Consider the following 19309-nt stretch of genomic DNA (forward strand, 5'->3'; position numbering starts at 1 on the left):
GCTCAGAGCCCACATGGTCTGCAGTAAGCAACGTATTATCCACACTGGATACAGCTGATGTTATCCCCAGTCATAGAGACCTACAGCTATAATTAATTCCAGCCCTATACTTCAGAAAGGATACAGCCATGTTCAGAGCAGCATTATTCGCAAGAGCTAAAAGGAAGGAACAGTCCGAATGTTTGGTGGCAAATGAATGGATAAACAAAATGTGGTGTGTACATACAACGTGACATTATTCAACCTTAAAATGGAAGAACATTCTGACACGAGCTACAACACAGATGAACCCTGAAGACATTGGAAGGAGTGAAATAAGCCAGACACGAAAGGACAAACACTTTATGAGTCCACTTATTTGAGGTACCTAGAGTGGCCAAATTCATTGAGACAGAAAGTGGAATGGTGGTTGGCAGGGGCTGTGGGGAGTTGGGGAATGGGGAGTTAGTGTTAAACTTGGACCGAGTTTCAGTCTGGGGAGATGAAGAAGTTCTGGAGATGGATGGTGGTGCTGGCTGCCCAATAATGTGAATGTACTTAAAGCTACTTAACTAGACACGTAAAAATGGTTACAATGATAAATTTTATATTCCATGTATTTTTTTGACAATGAAAATATAAATAAAAACACCCAAGCTGACTCCCTTAATGCATCTCTAACAGTAAAGAAAGGAAACCACCATGTTGCTATGGAAACATACCTTTAGTTTGAAACCTCTGTCCTGGTAAAAGCTGAGATTCTGGAACCTAGGAGAGAATATTGGTTAGGAAAAGGATTTTTACGTTTAGCTTTTCTTACTCACATACATGTTGTATGTTATGTCATTTTTCTCACAGTAGCAAATGAGGTTTAGAATGGCTCATTTAGGAAGCCGGAAAGAAGAGAACAGAGAAAACATTTCGCAGAGCTGGGTCCCATCCTACACAGCTCAGCGGAACAGCTCTCCCTTCTAAGAGCAGTCATTTGCCGGTGGTGGCAGGAAGTGAACAGGTGAAGGCTGGAGTCTCAGCATGGAAACCAGACACTAGGGACTGCAGAGCAGAAGACGGAAACGGCCTGGGCCCCTGCTGGCTTGGTGGGATTGCCATTTTGGCCAGGACTGCTGATCTCCGTGTTTCCCAGACTTGTTTAGCAAACAGAGTCCGGGCTCTGTCACTAGAGGCTGAGAACAGGTACTAACGGATCCAGGTTTCCTAAGGCTGACCCTGCTCCTGTCATGGGAACAGATGGCATCCCCGGTTACTTCAGCTGGGAGGTGAATTGGCAGGAAGGGTCTGTGGGACAGAAGGTCACCTCAATGACCTTTTAAACCAAATTCCTTTTTCTCTCAGTGACCATGGGGAGGATGATAAGACCTCGTGGGCCCCTTTTCAGGAAAGTACTGTCCAAGGCCTATATCCACAAATCATGCAACTTTTCCCTTTGATTCAGTGACTTAATGGAATGGGACCAAAACAGTTTGCACTGAAATTTAAATTTCTTTTTTTTTTTTTTAATTTAAATTTCTGATGATGACAGTTAGCCCATAAAATCCCCAATTATGAGGTTGGGGCAGTGGGGGAGGGGGCATTACTCTATGTCCTGGTATCAGAAAATCAGGGGTCCGTGCTATCCTTGAATACTTACTTTAAGAAGTTCTAGACTGATTTTTTTAATCATGGGGATTTGCATAATTAGGATGCATGATCAATTACAAATGATTTAGAGGAAATAATTAGAAGATGAGAAACTAGTTAAATCACTTTGAAAGCAGCAAGCCGATTTCAAATACCAAAGAGTCCTTAATTTACAAATGTTTTAACAGACTTTCTAGAAGACCAAAACACGTATAGGCAACTCATCTGTCATAACTCTTTCCTTAAAATGTCTTTTCTTCGGGGTGTTGCTGAATTCCATCAATTTCACCTCACCGGCTTCTTGGAGCTCCTGTCACAGAGCCAGAGCGTGCATTTTTGGCACATCTGGCCACAGCTGGGAGTGTTATCTATGGCCACGGGATAAGGCCGTGCTAGCGGGCTCAGGAAACAAGGGCAGCTGTAGCCAGAGAAGGCACAGACTAAGAGACAGAATCCAGGAGGGAGCTGCCATATTGCAAACCTGTTTACTATTTCTGCCTTCCAACCCCATGGTTAACCTCTTTCAATCTTAGGAGGAGGAAAAATGGTACATTTATACGATTTGCCTTTGTTTTTCTGAATCAAGGGCATCTTCGTTCATCATTTCAAAAGAAAACTTGGGTTCAAAGCACGTAAAGTGCCTATAGCACATAATATCAGGAAAAGCCAGATTCGTTTTATGAGATCTCTTGAAGTCTATAAGGAGGCAACTATCTGTGACTCCAATTCTTTCAATCGTTTTCTTTCCTATTAATCATGTGTATGTAATATAGTTCTCTAATTATACTGGTTTATGTAATGTTTTTAAATATTATATTTATATTATTTATTATCACTAAATTATGAAAGCTATATAGTCTTATACATTTTGAGTTTCTCTCTATACAACTGTAACATTAATTTATCTATCTAGAAACATCATGTACAATAATTGACAGCAATAATATATTCACTCTTCATCTCCACTTTTTAAGAAGGCCAACAGTAACTTCTCAATTTCAGCAATGGCATGAGACTTTGACATCCGTCAAACCTACAGGATAATGGGGAGCTGTGGGGAAAGAGCTGGAAGAAGGCTTGGTAACAAGAACATACTCCATAATGCCAAGGCCTTATATTTAAAACATATCAGACTAGAGACACTATGAAAATTCTTAATAAAGGCATTGGGGCTAATTTGATAATATACTATACATATATAATTTGATAATATACTATTTATATACTATACATATACTTATATATATACTATATATACTAATTTGATTCTATATATATGTATATAATAAAATAGATGGAAAAGATAAAAGATCTGAAGTAAAGTACGTTTAACATAGCATCTATCCAAAGCTCTGGTCCTCTTCTCCATGAAATTGGATAGAGTATTAGGTCTTCCTTTGCCAAGCATTTCCCAACTGCATCAAATAGCACAGCACTCATGTAAAATTTCTGGTACAGGTATCTGTCCAAGGTTAGGGGGTAGAATTAGCTGTGTATTTTTTTAATCCTTTAATTCTCTGTAATAGGTCATGACAACTTCAGAATCTGTACTGTCTGGAGTTAACTGAAGAATGACAAGATAGGGGATAAAATATGATACGCCAAAGGGCATATTAGCACTTATTTTAGCTTCTGACTTGAATCCAGAATTTCTTTTTTGCCTCCAGACCACTGTGCTAATCTCACTACCTATCCTAAGTCACCCAAGTTCAGATAGACAGATAGATTGATCTTTATATATAAAGGGTGGGTCTTTGCACCAGTGATATGAAAGATGATTTTCTTTACACGTGAGTAGGTGATCAAAGGCCCTTTATTGTACAATAAGTGGTCTGCTTATCTCTAAAATGTTTACAAACTCTTTAAAGGATTAAGCTATAAAGGAAATCAAAACTTATTTGAGGCCCAAGTAATGGATGTGATTTTTTTGCACGCACATGTTACAGATTTGGCGTCTAAATTACGCAGCCATGCTTTGATCCTGCTGTGGGAATTCTCCCCTGAGACTATCTACTTACTGGCCTTTGCTGTTTATTGGACGTTGGATCTCTCACATAAATAGTTCGGTCAGTATTACGTACTGGTTGAGTCTTCAAATCTATTCCATCGTCATTCAGATTGTCTTTCCTTTTTGATTTTATACATCCCATATTTCCTGTGGGAACACAAAAGCAATGACATTGTTTTACCATTTTAGAACTGGCTTCAAGCTACCAAAATATCTCCATTCACAAAGAATAAAAAGACTACATTTTTATTTTTTATTATAGATAGCTTAACAAACTCAAATGTGAATACTGTCCACATACCCATTTGCTTGTTCATTCATTCATTCAACAACTATTTATTGAGCACCAATTTTATATCAGAAGACATCATTCCTGCCCTAAAGATGCTCCTATTCTTGTGGCAGAGATTTGTGAATTAAAACTACAGTACAGTGTGGCGAGTCAATGACAGAGGATGCACAGGACCTAGGAAAGGGCACCTAACTCAGGCAAGTGGAAACGCCCCAAAGGAAATGCTGAGTCAAAATGGGAGGGATGTTAGTCATGTGGCAGAGTCAGTAAAGGGATTCCAGGAAGAAGGAACTTCATATGCAAAATACGGATCCCGAGATAACATGGCCCCTTCAGGGAACTAGTTCATCACATCCCTTTGGGGAACTGGTTCATCTCACTCCTTCAGGGAACAGATTCAAGCTGATCCCTTCAGGGAACTAGTTCTATGATGAGAAACCCTTTAGCCAAGGAGCAAGTAGGGAAGGCCAGGAGTTGGGATGGAAACAGAGGCGCACCGTGGGTGCCATGCTGGGGAGCTGTTTTTCTTACTTTGTCATTTCACGAGGACACAATGGGCAAGGTCAAGTGAGGGGGCTTGAGGCTTCCAAGGCAAGCATGATTAAGAGCTAGATGGTGCAGAACCTGGCTCCAACTGGATGTGGCTTGGGGCCTGGGAAAACGGTGGTGGCCCTTCACCAAGACCAGAAATAAAGGAGGAGATGCCAACGGGAGAGACGATGCCTGGAGGAACATCCAGATGATCAGCTCCGGTGGGCTTCCCAGGAAGCTACGTGAGTGTGGAAAGCAGGAGAGATGGTGGAGGTAGGGGCAGCAACGAAGGCATCAGCACACTGTGACCGTGCATAATATTCGGAGGAAGAGCCGTGGACAGAAGGGGCTCGAGCCTGACCAGTGCAGAACGACACAACCATGCTTCTGAAAGCTAAACTCCTTTATTAATTCCTCTGGTTCATAGTAGGATGTATAGAGCACCGCACCGAGCACTCTGGGGACTGAAGGATCGAATTTAAAAACTGAAATCAGGGCGCCTGGGTGGCTCAGTTGGTTGAGCGACTGCCTTCGGCTCAGGTCATGATCCTGGAGTCCCTGGATCGAGTCCCGCATCGGGCTCCCTGCTCGGCGAGGAGCCTGCTTCTCCCTCTAACCCTCCCCCCTCTCATGTACTCTCTCTCTCTCTCTCATTCTCGCTCTCTCAAATAAATAAATAAATCTTAAAAAAAAAAAAACTGAAATCAGATACGAATCTTGCCTTACAGCACAGCTCACAGTTAAATCCATACATTAAAAACAATAAATCTGTTATGAGCTCCATTAGAAGGTCCCATAGGGCAGTGGCTCCCAAAGCTGAAGGGACACCAGGATCATCACCCGCAACAGAACAGATTCTCTGGATGCATTCCAGGAAATTCCCTCAGGCCCAGTGGAGGCAGGGTGTCCACCCCTCCCCTGCCCCGGGGTGGGGGGGGCGGTAATCTGTGGAACGCGGAAGCACTGCCATTGGAAGACCACTGCCTAGATCTCTAGAGGAGGGAGAGAGGATTCCCAGTCTGGGGAGGAGGTGGTGGGAAACAGGAAATAACTCCCGGGGGAGGAACTGTTCTAAGAAACCTCAAGATCTCCAAATTGTCAAACTGTCATCCACAGGCCAGCTCATCTCCGCACCTTGTCCTGCAGGATTCCAGGGGGCCTGCAACCTTCAATTTGTTTATCATCTCATCATGGAGATCTGAAGCCTCTAAAGTACAGTCACACCTCTTTCCGAAACTAGCAAGCAGCAGTTCCCAAAATAAAGGGGAAGCAAGTACTTCTTTGATTCAAAACAGCCCTTTTTTTTTTTTAAATATGCTAAAGTATCTGCAATGGGGAAGGGTTTTTAAGTTGATCTGTAAATAAGTGAGACAGGTTTTAAAGTTGATCTGTAAGTAAACAGTCAAGCTCTTTTCTCACCAGTCTCAACCCCCACCCCCTCCCAAAAAAGCTGTATCTCACTGATCATCCATTAAGATGGTGCTGTTCAAGAAGGGAAGGTGGAGCCCACCACTGAGCACACAGGCAGCTCCAAGAGGAGGCCCCGGAGGGTCCACCTGACCACCGCTGCCCTTTGCCCTTCGCAACACCCCGCTTTCCCCTCGCACTGACCGCACCCCCCACCGAGCCTCTGGGCTGCCAGCACTCCCGCAGACTGGCCAAGCTGCCCCACTCCAGCGCACGCTCTCTATCTCTCTGTCTCCGTCTCTCTGTCTGTCTCTTCCTGCCTGTCTCTCTCTGTGTCCCTGCCTGTCTCTTTCTCCCTCTTTCCCTTTCAGTGTCTCTCTGTCTCTGCATCTCTGTCTCTCTCTCCCACCCTCTCCAGATCTAAACACAATGTTACCTGCCCAGACTGGTCTTCACTAACGAGCCTACTAAAAAAATCGCCCCTCTGCCCATTCCTCAGGCTTTACACTCTTCTTTTTCTAATTGTGACCGACATCCCATTACATATTGGTGAATTCGTGGTCAGCCCCCAGCAGAACTGAGGCAGACAGGGAGGCCCCCAGCCTGTTTCTTCAGGGCAGTATTCCCAGCAGCTACACAGGGCCTGCGCAGAGCAGGTGCTCAGGGGATATGTGCTGTGAATGGATGGACCAGCTCCGGTTGCTGCACTCCACCTTCCCACATGTTCATCCTGACGCCCCTTGCAAAAGGTGGACAAGAAAAAGGAAAGGAGGTGAAACCCACCTCAGTTGTTTTAAAAGATACAGAAACCTCTAGAACTAACTTCTAGTTTATAGGAAACACAGAGGTTAGAGGAACAAAATGATCAGACAAATCCATAATGTGTAACCAATCTCGATACTTTTAAAAGTACAGGGGGCGGGGTAGAGAGGTGAGGACAGAACTATTCCATATTAAGAAACGAAAGAAACACAATGGGTGAACTTTGAATGAATCCTGGATGGAGGGGGTTGGGGGTAGAGGAGGACACAGGTTGGGATAATTGGGGAAATCTTGAATATATTTGAACATGGTATTAGGGAATTGCTGGGCTTCATAGGTGACATGATGATAGCACCGTGGTTATGCAGAAGAATGTCCCTATCTTAGGAGATGCATACACACGTGTGCACGAATGGAGTCTCATGGTGTCTGGGAGTTACAACACTTTGGGCAAGATGAAAAAGAGAAGGGAGTGGGAGACAAATGTGGCATAACATTAAAAAATCAGTGAATCCAGGTGAGGACGTTCTTTCATTTTTTTTTTCCTGTGGCTTTGTTATTTTCAAAATAAAAAGTTGGAGTGGGGAGAAAATAAGGGGATATTTATATTATATTACTTTCTCTCATAAAGTTGTTCAAAATGTTAGAAACAGTGAGTGTGTGCATGCACACAGGGGATGAGGTTAGAAAAGTACTTTGAGGGGTGTTATTTCTGTATCATGCCAAGGAGTGCAGACTTTATTTCAGCAGGAAGCCATGGGAAGTTTTTTACCCAGGGAAACGATATGATGAGACCACTCCTTCCCAGAGAGAACTCTGTAGGAGCAAGAGGGGAGACGAGAGCTGGATGGGGACATCTGGGACCCAGACCTCTAAGAGGTCTGGACAAAGAGACAATGGCGACTGTCCATGGGCAGTGGCCCTGGGAAGGAAGACAAAGGATGGAAATAGAAAGCAGGTGGATGTGTGAGGGGTGGTGACAGTCCACGGATTATCATTTCTTTATGCTTATTTCGTATTTTCCTCTCCCCCATCACCATGGATCACTGAGAACCAATGCATGGGCCATAGATGGAAACAATTACAACATTGCTCCACGTGGAGATACCGTCCTTGGTCGCTCAGGCTGAGCCGGCCTCTGCTGACTGCCCACCCAGCAGGGAGCCCTGGGTTGGGGCCCTACAGTTCCTCACGGTCCAGCAAGAAAGCTCAGAGAGCTCCTTGTAGTGACATGGGGATGAACTCAGACCAGGTCTTGCCTTCTGCTGTGGGAAGGTACCAGAAAGGTCGAAGATACAACGTACGCCCACAAAAACTGAGAAAGTGGTTACATGTTTGCAAATGATATGAGCTACACTGTACAATGACTTGCACCTTAGTATTTTTTAATTAAACATTTATCATTTTCTAAGCATCTTGTTTACTGCTTGAATAAACCCTATGACATAGGTATTACTAACCCCACTCTACAGAGGAGTACACTGAGGCCTACAGAAGTCGTGTGACCAGTTCCCAAGCCACAGCGGTGGGGAATGCCGGCGCTGGGCCTCACACACGGCTTTAGCCGAAAGTCCGAGCGCCACCATTTTGCCATACGATGGCTATTTTGAAACTTGTGCTTTATCTACATATTACCGATGCTGAATGAAGGGATTATTTCTGTGGCCTGCTTCTTTCTCAAAAGGACTTGACATGCTTTCACCAAAAAAAGACGATAATGAGTTTAAACAAATGAAAGCAGAAAAGCTGAGCCCAGGACAAGAGGAGAACGGAGGTCGGGTAACATGGTGCGCACCAGATTTGTTAGAGCAGGTTTCCTGGCAGGAAGAGCGAGAGTGCAGGGCGAGTGACAGCGCTTTCATGAAGGGAAGAGGAAGTAACCGAGCTCGTCACGGGAGGCCAAGGCCCCGGCACGAATGCTTATGACAGATGTGACATCAAGTCCTATGGACATTCAAGTCCGATGGCAATATATTCCTTTTTTTTTTTTTAGCAGTAATGAAGGCACATTTCATATGTGGAGATTCTCATTTAATTATGATAATAACCGGGGGTTTGACATGCAAATACAGCCCTGGGATATTCATTACATGAGCTCAACTACATGGTCTGAAGAGACACAAACAGCTGGGCAACCATTTGCTCACAAAGGGACATCCACCCACACATCCAGGAAACGGGAAGTGGGTAAGTTTTCTTTCCAAAAATGTCTGTTGGTCACTGCAACAAATATCCACTGGGTGGCTTATCCTCATGTAAGGGCCTTAGAATACCAAAATCCTTAAAAAAAAGAAAAAAAGATTTTGGAGAAAAGACTAAGTATGAGTCTTCATTCATCACTCCTGCTGCCTGTGGTCAGATCCAATAATGCCTTACAATTATCCATGTGCTCAACAAAGAAGCAACTGTCCACTCGGAATTCTACTTCTGGGGATGGGTTTGTTCTTTTTTTTCCCCTCCAGCTTTATAGAGATATAACTGACACATGACTTTGTGTAAGCGTAGGTACATGACGTAATGATTTCATATACTGTGTATTGTGAAGTGATGACCACAATAAAGTTAGTTAACACATCCATCACTTCACATGGTTGTCAGGTTTAGTTTATTTGTTTTATGGTAAGGAGTTTTAGAGGTTTTGTTCTTGAGATACACTTGAATAGGGCACAAGGACGTTCACATGAATGTTATTTGTATTATACAGAGAGACAATCTAGATGTCCATCAATAGGGAAGAGTTCATTAAATTGGGTCAAGCTGACATATTCTGAGACTAGGGTGAATTAAAAAGAGAGATTTGTATAATTTAGGCATTCTTGACCATCAATCATTATTGACTGAAAAAATGCACATATACATAGTTAACACAGACATATCCATACGAAAGCAAATCCACATATCCACCAGCCTGGCAGTTAGGTTCTAAAGTCCACTTATAAGGTGCAAGATCCTATATAGAAATTTTCTCTTAAGAATTCCTAAGGAAGACACTACAATTTACAAGATATTTTGGAGTAAGGACTGTAGAGTTGGCTCCCTGACCTCAAATCCTAGGTCCATCAATCATTAACTGTATGATCTTGGGCAAGCTGCCAAACCTTTCTGTCCCTCAGTATCCTTCTGAAAAATGGAGATGACTTTATCTGGCTCTTTGCATTGTTATGATGGTTAAATGAATTAAATTAGCTGATATTTGTAAAGTGCTTAGAGGTATGCTTAAAACAGTAAGAGCTATAAACATGTTTGTTAAACACATAAATAAATGAGGTCTAGATACTAGTGCACAACCCCACCCCACCCCAAAGAGGGAATAGTAGGAGCACATCTCCCATCTCACCTGCAGGGTGGAACCCAGGCCACTTGGACCATCTAAATGGATGTTTTCTTCTGCCCCCCCTTCCCTTCCCACTTTTGGGCGGGCACCTTGCATGCTACACCAACTCTACTGTATACTTTGGTATTGCAGGATGATCTGAATGTGAATGTACACATTACTCGGTAATTGAAGAGCGGAGAGGGAAGCTGTGAAGTGAGAGGGGTTCCTGAGTTTGCATATTACATGTTTTGGGTAATATTTTGTTTGTCATAGATTTCCTAAGGTTGAAAGGTATTACATCCCGCTGGATGCCACTTCCCCCTGTGAAAGCTGAATCCATGTTTTAACAATTCCACACAGTCCTAGATCTTAAAATTTAAAAATGAAGTTACTAGAATTTAACCTCCCAGAACCTCAATTCCTAGCCTTTACAAAATGCTACAAAGAAACTGTGTTGGTATCATGTTTTGTTTTTCTTATGACTTGTAAATTTTCTCTCTTTATTCCAGCAGCCACCAAAAAGCAACTAAAAACTTTTTTTGGCATTGAACTTCACCACCACTTCCCAAACTGACTGCTTCAATTTGCATTGAGTTTCCCAGCAACAAGCCAATTACTCATCCAAAGACTCATCGGGAGCTGTGAAATCTTTCTCCTGTTAGCTACCTTTTGCCTGACCCTGCATTATCAAGCGGTCATTCTGGAGTTACTAGAAATATCTATGCTGGTAGGGAAAAAAAAGAGAAGAATGTGTAATTACCTACTTTGTGCCTGGCACTGCCCAGATGAGGAAAGAAAAGCCCTGATGTAAACCTGTGCCAGGTTATCAAAGGTCTTAGATAAAAGTGGAACTTTGTCCATCTGCTTCAAAGCTGCACTTTTTTTTTTTTAAAGATTTAATTTATTTATTTGTCAGAGAGAGAGCACAAGCAGGGGGAGCGGCAGGCAGAGGGAGAAGCAGACTCCCCGCTGAGCAAGGAGCCCGATGGGGGGCTCGATCCGAAGACCCTGGGATCATGACCTGAGCCGAAGGCAGACGCTTAATTTACTGAGCCACCCAAGCGTCCCCCAAGCTGCACTTCTTTACCCACCCAAAGCTTTGCGGCCTCTCTGTGGAGTGAGTTTTATCTCTCTGAATTAGCGAGCTTAGAAAAAGAGAAAGAAGTCCCAAGGACTTAGAGATGGATGGTAACAATCCCAAACAAAAGTGATCTTGAGCTTCCAAAGTAGGCTGGGTTTGGTTCAAGGGTCGTTCAGAGGAATGTATCCCTAAAACAGTGTCCGCGCCTCGTGCTTGCATTCCAGGACCAGTTCGTTAACTTAAGAGCCTTGCTTTGCCTGCCCAAATAGAAGACTTTTCGACACCCTTTGACTGTTTTCCTTCTTACTTTACTTTCAAGAATGAGACTTCAGAGATGTTTTCAGAGAAGCAAAGTCTACATATGGAAGAGTTGCAATGTTTTCTTCATACAACCTATCAGAGAGAAAAGGGGTCAGAGAAGCCTTAGAAGTAGCCTCAGGACAGCAGAGGAGGAGAAAGCTCCAGAACTAAACTCCACAATCAACTCCATCCAGTTCCTATCTTAAGTAGCTTTCTTTTCTTTTGCCCATTTCTTTTTGAAAAATACAGAATTGAAAAAAGGTATAGCCAGACTCTCTTTACTTAGATAACTAAGATTTCTCTCCTTTGTATGTCATGGTAATAATTTTCAAATGTTCTCAGTATTTTTCTTCTGTGAAATCTCCCAGAAAACCATTGTTGACACAGTTAGTAAGCTGGTAACCTAGGTCTGCCTGGGTCCAGACCCTGGCTTTGACCAGTCTCTAATATGAGATCCCTAAGGTTTAAATAACATATGTAACAGGAACAGTGTCTTGGGGCAATTAAGTCCATGTCGTTTTGGTATCTGGTAATCCCAGCTCCTGGTGTTCCTCTGGGTTCCTTATTAAGAGGAAATCCTTGACAACTCAGATCCCAGGGCTGCTCTATGGTGTGGATATCATCTCCAGTCTGGGAGGAATATTGGGTTCCCCCTAGAAGGGAAGGATGTATACTTTACAAGAAGTACTTCTTGAGTTATAAACTGTGACAAAGAGGAGCCTGAAGGAGCATTAGAAAGAGTAAGAATGGGATAGAAGGTGTGTCCAAGGTGGCCACCCCCCAACCATTTTTACTAGGAAGGGCCAATTGGAAAAGGGCGGGGGGGGTGGTGGAAAGTGACTTGAAGATCTAGTAGTTTTAGGTCCACATACCTAGACCAAGCCTGGAGGAAGCTGTAGATCTGAAAGAGTTGCTGCCTCTCCCTTTGCTTCCCACCTCACACAGGGTAAAGCACACAGGGCGACTGTCTAGAGGGTCCCCTCACTCAGCCTGCTGAAGGTATAAAGGGCTCTGGAACTTTTGGAGTGTCCCAATGTGATGCATTCGCTCTGGGGGCGCTGTTAGGGTAACACTCGCAACAATCAGCAGTGCCCAGTCATATGTCAGCAGACATATAAAGAATATGGAGAGAATCTGTGGCTTTTTTTCTCCCCAAACAGCACAACAGAAACCCTTTATCTACTTAGGTACCATCTTCGAAGGGAGCTGGAGAAGAAACGTGGACAAAGCTCCTAGGTTAAAGAAATGGCGGCATGACGGTAAAAAGATTAAACTGGATCAAACCCTGTTGGCCAAACTTAAGGCTGTTTTCCCACCTGCCGCTATTCAGAGGGATGAAGAGAAATAGTTAAAGAATGTGAAGGCTTTTTTTCCCTTTGTTTTTGCACAGCTGAATTGCAGCGTGTACATTCTGCAAGCACGCTACACAGGAGACACAGAGGATTCTGGAATTAGAGAGTGGTGATGGTGTTACAACGTTGTGAATATACTAAAACCCACCGAATCGTACACTTTGAAAGGGTGAATTTGTGGCATGTATCAATAAAAAAATTAATTAAAAAAATGCTTTCCCCCACCCACCAAGAGAGATGTAGTGCAGTATGGCTGGCTTCCTCCTCATCACATTTTCTTTATGTTTTTGTGATCTGATCGGATGAATCCAATACATTTTAATTTACCTTATGCTTGCCAATGTCTTTACCTGATTTGAAAGCATTTTTTTTTATTATTATATGCTGTAGGACATATGCATAGCAGCAGGAAGACCCAGGTATTACGTAGTTAGCTATAACAGGAATGTGTAGCATAACTAATGTTAAGCCAATACTGAGATATTCTGAAATAATGATGCATAAAAAGAGCAAATTGACTGCATTTATCAGCACCCTAATAAGCCAGTATAGTTTTAGTCACAGTATTTGTTACAGTGAGTCCGAAAAAGACCATTAAAGAGGTAGGTGAGGGTTCAAATACCTTACCATTTGGAATCTAGAGCAGAGAAGTTGAAGGGTAATTTGACTCCTGCCTGGAAGAAGGCAGTGGATAATGACATGTGCAGCAAATTAGGAATTGGGAAGCAGGGAGGCTACGTCCAGTAATTATGGACAAAACCACTTTCTTCTCTCAGCTCCAATTTCCTCACCATAAAATGAAATGGCTGGGCTTGGCAGAGGGAGTAAATGATACTATTTTTAACTTGACAATACATATATTAAAGTCCTTTAAAATGTGTGCACTTCTTAACATTCCACTTCTAGCAATACATTGTTTCTATGAAAATAACTGGGCAGTTACACAACGCTCTGTAGAAAAGGATATTTAGTGTGGGACTGTTTGTTGTGGGTCAGCTTAAGTTTACAACTGTGTATTGGTTTTACTGTGAAGTGGTTTTAATAGCTTAAGGGTATAACAATTCTTATCAAATGTAATTGTTTTAAAAGCTTTTGAAAATTTCTATGATGCCTTTTAAGAAATGTTCTCTTTTTTTAGGGGGAGGGAGGGGCAGGAGGAGAGGGAAAGAGAATGTTCAGTAGGTTCCACGCCCAGCGCAGAGCCTGACTCGGGGCTCAATCTCATGACCCTGAGATCATGACCTGAGCCAAAATCCAAGAGTTGGATGCTTAACCAGCTGAGCCACCCAGGTACCCCAAAATGTTCTTCTTAAAAACAGGATTGTTGAATCTTCTTAGGATTATATTAACATTAGCTGATAGTAATAAGCAGCTTAGTTATTAACAACAATAAGATAACTGGAGAAATTGGATCATTTACTGGATATGTAATAAGGAGTTATCAACACTTTTATGTTTAATAATAATGGTATTAAATTTATATTTAATGGGGCGCCTGGGTGGCTCAGTCGTTAGGCGTCTGCCTTCGGCTCAGGTCGTGATCCCAGGGTCCTGGGATCGAGCCCCGCATTGGGCTCCCTCCTCGGCGGGAAGCCTGCTTCTCCCTCTGCCACTCCCCCTGCTTGTGTTCCCTCTCTCGCTGTGTCTCTCTCTTCAAATAAATAGATAAAAATCTTTAAAAAAAAAAAATTATATTTAAAACATGAGTCTTTACCTTTTAGAGATTAAAATATTTATAGATATAATTTTTAAAACTGTAACAAGTAGCTTAAGTGTACTCTGAGATATGGTTGTTTCTGTAGTTTCCTAGTTCATTCCTTACTTTATTCACCCTTACATTTTTAGGATTTTAAACTAATTTCTAAAAATTCATCAACCCTGGTCACACGTTTTTGTTACATCTGAGGTGCAAATCTCCTGCTTCCTTCTAGAAATTCCTCTACACATCCTCACTTCCCTTCCACATCTCAGGATGGTTTTATCCCTCTGTGTCAAATGGTTTTGCAAACAGTTGCTGGGTCAACACATCCTAATTTCTCCTTAGAAGCTAAAGTGTTAGCATGTCTGATGTCTTGGGAATGTTTTGGTCACTTGTAATTTCTTTCTAATGCTTCTAAATTTAAACTTAAGCTTAAGTTAAAATTTTATTATTTTAAGTACAGAAACAACAAGGTTGATATGCCTTTTGAAAACTAGCAAGAGAAACAGTAAAAAAAATGAATATACTTTAAAAAAATAGGCATAATATTCAAGTCCTCTGGTAAATTGGAAAATTTGATAAATATATCAGATTGGCCTTTAGGCAACTGAGTTTTGGAAAGTTGACCTAGAAGATTAGATACATCAACATAAAAGAATACTATGTAGTTATTAAAATAGTGTGTGTGTGTGCGTGTGTGTGTGTGTGTGTGTGTGTAGCCAGAGGGAGGGAGCACCTGGGTGGTGCAGTTGGTAAAATGTCTGACTCTTAGTTCTGGCTCAGGTCGTGATCTCAGGGTCCTGAGATCCAGCCTAGCCACGGATTCTGAGTTCAGCTTGGAGTCTGCTTAAGACTCTCTCTCCCTCTTCCTCTCCCCCCATTCCCCTCTGTACACGCTCTTTCTCTCTCTCTCAAATAAATAAATAAATCTTTAAAAAAAAAAAGATATTCAGAGTACATACAGCATGATAGCATTTTGTTGGGGAAAAACAAGTAGAAAAAGGTCTAGGAAGAAATATCCTAAAATATCAGAATGTTCCCAATGATGGGATTGCAAGGATTTTTGGTTTTGCCTTGCCAAGTTTTAAATTTTCCATATATATGTAAAATATTTTCCTAATATATATACATATATATGAGTTTGAAGGACCTTAGGTCATGTATTCAGTTACCCTTATTCTAAAATTTTTAAAGCTGTTTCTATTTTGTATAAATTATATATATACACACACACACAATGTATTTTTATTATACATATATATGTATTTTTATTTTTGTATTTTTCTTATACATATATAACATGTAATATACGTACATATATATAAACTTGTACAAAAATGGAAAACATTTTTTACAAGTTTAAAACAAAATACACCTAGGTCAGTGGCACAGAATAGAGAACTGAGAAATAAATCCATGCTTATATGGCCAATTTATCTATGACAAAGAAGGCAAGAATATACAATGACGAAAATACAGTCTCTTCAACAAATGCTGTTGGGAAAACTGGACAGCTACATGCAGAAGAATGAAACTGGACCCTTTCTGACACTATGCACAAAAATAAACTCAAAATGAATTAAAGACCTAAACGTAAGACTTGAAACCTTATAAAACTTCTAAGAGAAAACATAGGCAGTAAACTCTTGGCCATCAGCATTAACAATATTTTTCTGTCTTCCCAGGGAAGTGTAACAAAAGCAAAATAAACAATTGGGACTACATAAAACTAAAAAGTTTTTGCACAGTGAAAGAAATCATCAACAAAATGAAAAGGCAACCTACTGCATGGGAGAAGTATTTGCAAATGATATATCCAATGAGGGGTTAATAACCAAAATATATAAAGAACTCCTACAACTCAACACCAAGAAAAGAAACAATCTGATTAAAAAATGGGCAGGGGATCTGAATAGACATTTTTCCAAAGAACACATCCAGATCGCCAACAGACATGAAAAGATGCTCAATATTACTCATCATATCAGGGAAATGCAAATCAAAACCCCAATGAGATATCACCTTACACCAGTCAGAATGGCTAAAATAAAAAAGACAAGAAATAACAAGTATTGGTGAGGATGGTGAGAAAAAGAAATCTTTGTGCACTGTTGGTGGAATGTAAATTTGTGCAGCCACTGTGGAAAGCAGTATGGAAATTCCTCAAAAAATTAAAAATAGAAATACCATATGATCCAGCAATTCCCCTTCTGGATATTTACCCAAAGAAAATGAAAACACTGGGGCGCCTGGGTGGCTCAGATGGTTAAGCGTCTGCCTTCAGCTCAGGTCATGATCCCAGGGTCCTGGGATCGAGCCCCACATCAGGCTCTTGGCTCAGCGAGGAGCCTGCTTCTCCCTCTCCCTCTCCTCTCTCCCTGCTCATGCTTTCTCTCTCTCTCTCTGTATCTCTGTGTCTCAAATGAATAAATAAAATCTTAAAAAAAAAAAAGGAAATGAAAACACTAATTCAAAAAGATACCTGCACCCCTCTGTTTACTGCTTCATTATTTACAATAGCCAAGATATGAAATGTCCATCAGCAGATGAATGGATAAAGAAGTGGTGTGTACACACACACACACACACACACACACACACGCTGGAATATTACTCAGCCATAAAAAAGAATGAGATCTTGCTATTCACAACAGCATAGATGGACCTAGAGGGTATTATGCTAAGTGAAATAAGTCAGACAGAAAGACAAATACCATATGACTTCACTTACATCTGGAATCTAAAAAATAAAACAGGGCACCTGGGTGGCTCAGTCGGTTAAACGACTGTCTTCGGCTCAGGTCATGATCCTGGAGTCCCGGGATCGAGTCCCGCATCGGGCTCCCTGCTCAGCAGGGAGTCTGCTTCTCCCTCTGACCCTCCTCCCTCTTGTGGTCTCTGTCTCTCATTCTCTCTCACAAATAAATAAATTTAAAAAAAAAATCTTTAAAAAAATAAAAATAAAAATAAAAAATAAAACAAATGAATGAATAAACAGATACATACTCATAAATACAGAAAACTGATGGGTTACCAGAGGAGAGGGGGGTGGGGGATAGGCAAAACAGGTGAGGAAGATTAAAAGGTACTAAATTCCAATTATAAAGTGAGTAAGTCACAGGGATGAAAAGTACAGCATAGGAAATAAATGAACAAACAAGAGAATCTGAACCCATGGCCTAAAACCTTCAAACTCTGATAATCTGTGGGATTAAAGAATTTGGAGAGGTTGCAGCTGGAGTCATAGTCTTTGCCAAGAATTTAAACAGAAATAAATTGTCAATCATGAAGATTTTTTACTAGATATAAGGAAAACTGCTCAACATCCAGGAAATGCACCTAAGTGGGCTCTGAAGAGACAGCAAGGGCTCTGTCAGGCGTCTCAAGAGGTGACAGCCACTCAGGCCCCCATGTGAACAGAAGAAGCAATGTCCCCTTCTCTTTGACTCCTAGCAAAGTTGGGATGTCTCAGGGAAGGGAGTTGGAGGTGGAAGAAAGAGGCCATGCAAAGGTCCTGTGACTGGAATGAGGTGAGGGGCAGAAAAGGAGCTGGTATGGCTGGAGGGAAGCAAGCAAGGGGATGAGTGGTTAAGAGGGAAGGCCTAGGTCCTGACCCTCTTATGACCAGTGTGCGGCTGATGACAGACACGCCAGAGATGGGTGACATTCGCCTGGATCGATGTGCAGTAAGAAGCCTCACTTACACAGCTGATCCCAATTTGCATAACTCTTAGTTGAGCAATTTCACACAAAGGAAGACAACAGGGGATTGCTGAAACAATGGGGTTTTTTGGTTTTGTTTCTCTTAACAATAAAAGGGAACACACTGAAAACAAGATGAGCTCATGGAAACTTACGTATCATAGAAACTTATGTATCAAATGCATCATTTAAAGGACCAGAAGAGGAAATGAAAAGCAGATTCTGAATTATGCATGTACAACCAACTAAGAAGTATTATAAACATCGACTTTGTGTCTAGAGTCAGATTTTTGTGATCAAGAATTCAGTCACATGTATTCAGAAATATATAAAATTACGTATTTATATTCCACTTTAAGAGTTAGGGCAGCTTCACATAAGTGCAGGCAACATAATGCAGACTACTATGAAATCAGAAAAAAGGTGAAACTAAGCCCAAGACATCTAAAGGAAGCTGAATGTTACAGCACACCGTAAGTTTTGGTACAATTGTTGGACATAGGCTATAAATCTACAAAAAGGTAGGTTTTCTAGAGGTTAAAGCCAAGAGGAAAACATGACACGATATAAATAAATCAGCTGCTCTACAACAGAATTTCTCAACCTCAGCACTACTGACATTTCGAACCCCCAAAATTATTTGTTGTGGGGGCTGTCCTGTGCATTGTAGGGTAGTTCACGGTATCCTTGGCCTCTACCCAAGCAGCTAGTAACGCCCTTCTCCCCCGCCTCCTCACGAGTGGTGATAACCAAAAATGTCTCCAGACACGGCCAAATGTCCCCCGATGAAAGTTGCCTGGGCAGGAAATCAGAGGTTTTAATGACTGGCAATGACCTTAAGTATATTTTCTGTTACAGACTGGAATAGAGCAAAATGCTTTGTTGGTCAACAGTGCAAGACAGGTTTAATAGCCCATTATAAAACTTCAGGGGCATCACCAGAAATCTTGTACAGTTGATGTCTGTCACTCCGCCTATACACACAGACACAGAAACAGACTCACGAAGACAAACACACAGATCTGGAGTTTGTTGGAACTGACCCAGAAACTTTATGAGAAAATCATCGGCCTGACTCTATATTTCAATATAAACTAGTCTCATGAGATAAAGCTAGAAGAAACAGTAAGAATGATCTAGGCTACCTACCCCCTTCTTATGAAAATGTATTTTATTTTCACTGAAATTAACACAAAAATTCATTTAAAAGTTTATTGTGAACAGAGTAGAGAGACCAGAAAT

The 19309-nt window shown here is 41.6% G+C and overlaps 1 protein-coding gene across 2 annotated transcripts in view; it reads right to left on the reverse strand.

The window, feature by feature from the left end:
- Positions 1-19309, reverse strand: part of LYN (LYN proto-oncogene, Src family tyrosine kinase) — a 116910-nt gene that overhangs the window by 56188 nt on the left and 41413 nt on the right. Inside the window, exons 2-3 of one of the 2 annotated variants that reach the window (XM_045896539.3) lie at positions 3699-3772; positions 702-747 (exon numbers count right to left, since the gene is read on the reverse strand). In XM_045896539.3, coding sequence (XP_045752495.1) covers positions 702-747; positions 3699-3767 — 115 coding nt within the window. In that variant the 5' untranslated portion in view covers positions 3768-3772. Of the gene's footprint in view, positions 1-701; positions 748-3635; positions 3773-19309 lie in introns of both variants that reach the window. The other variant, XM_045896537.3, reaches the window with a different exon arrangement.

The sequence above is a fragment of the Mirounga angustirostris genome, unplaced genomic scaffold, assembly GCF_029215605.1.
Source record: "Mirounga angustirostris isolate CCGP_5_RB_7025 unplaced genomic scaffold, mMirAng1.0.hap1 SCAF_4, whole genome shotgun sequence".
Classification (NCBI taxonomy): domain Eukaryota; kingdom Metazoa; phylum Chordata; class Mammalia; order Carnivora; family Phocidae; genus Mirounga; species Mirounga angustirostris.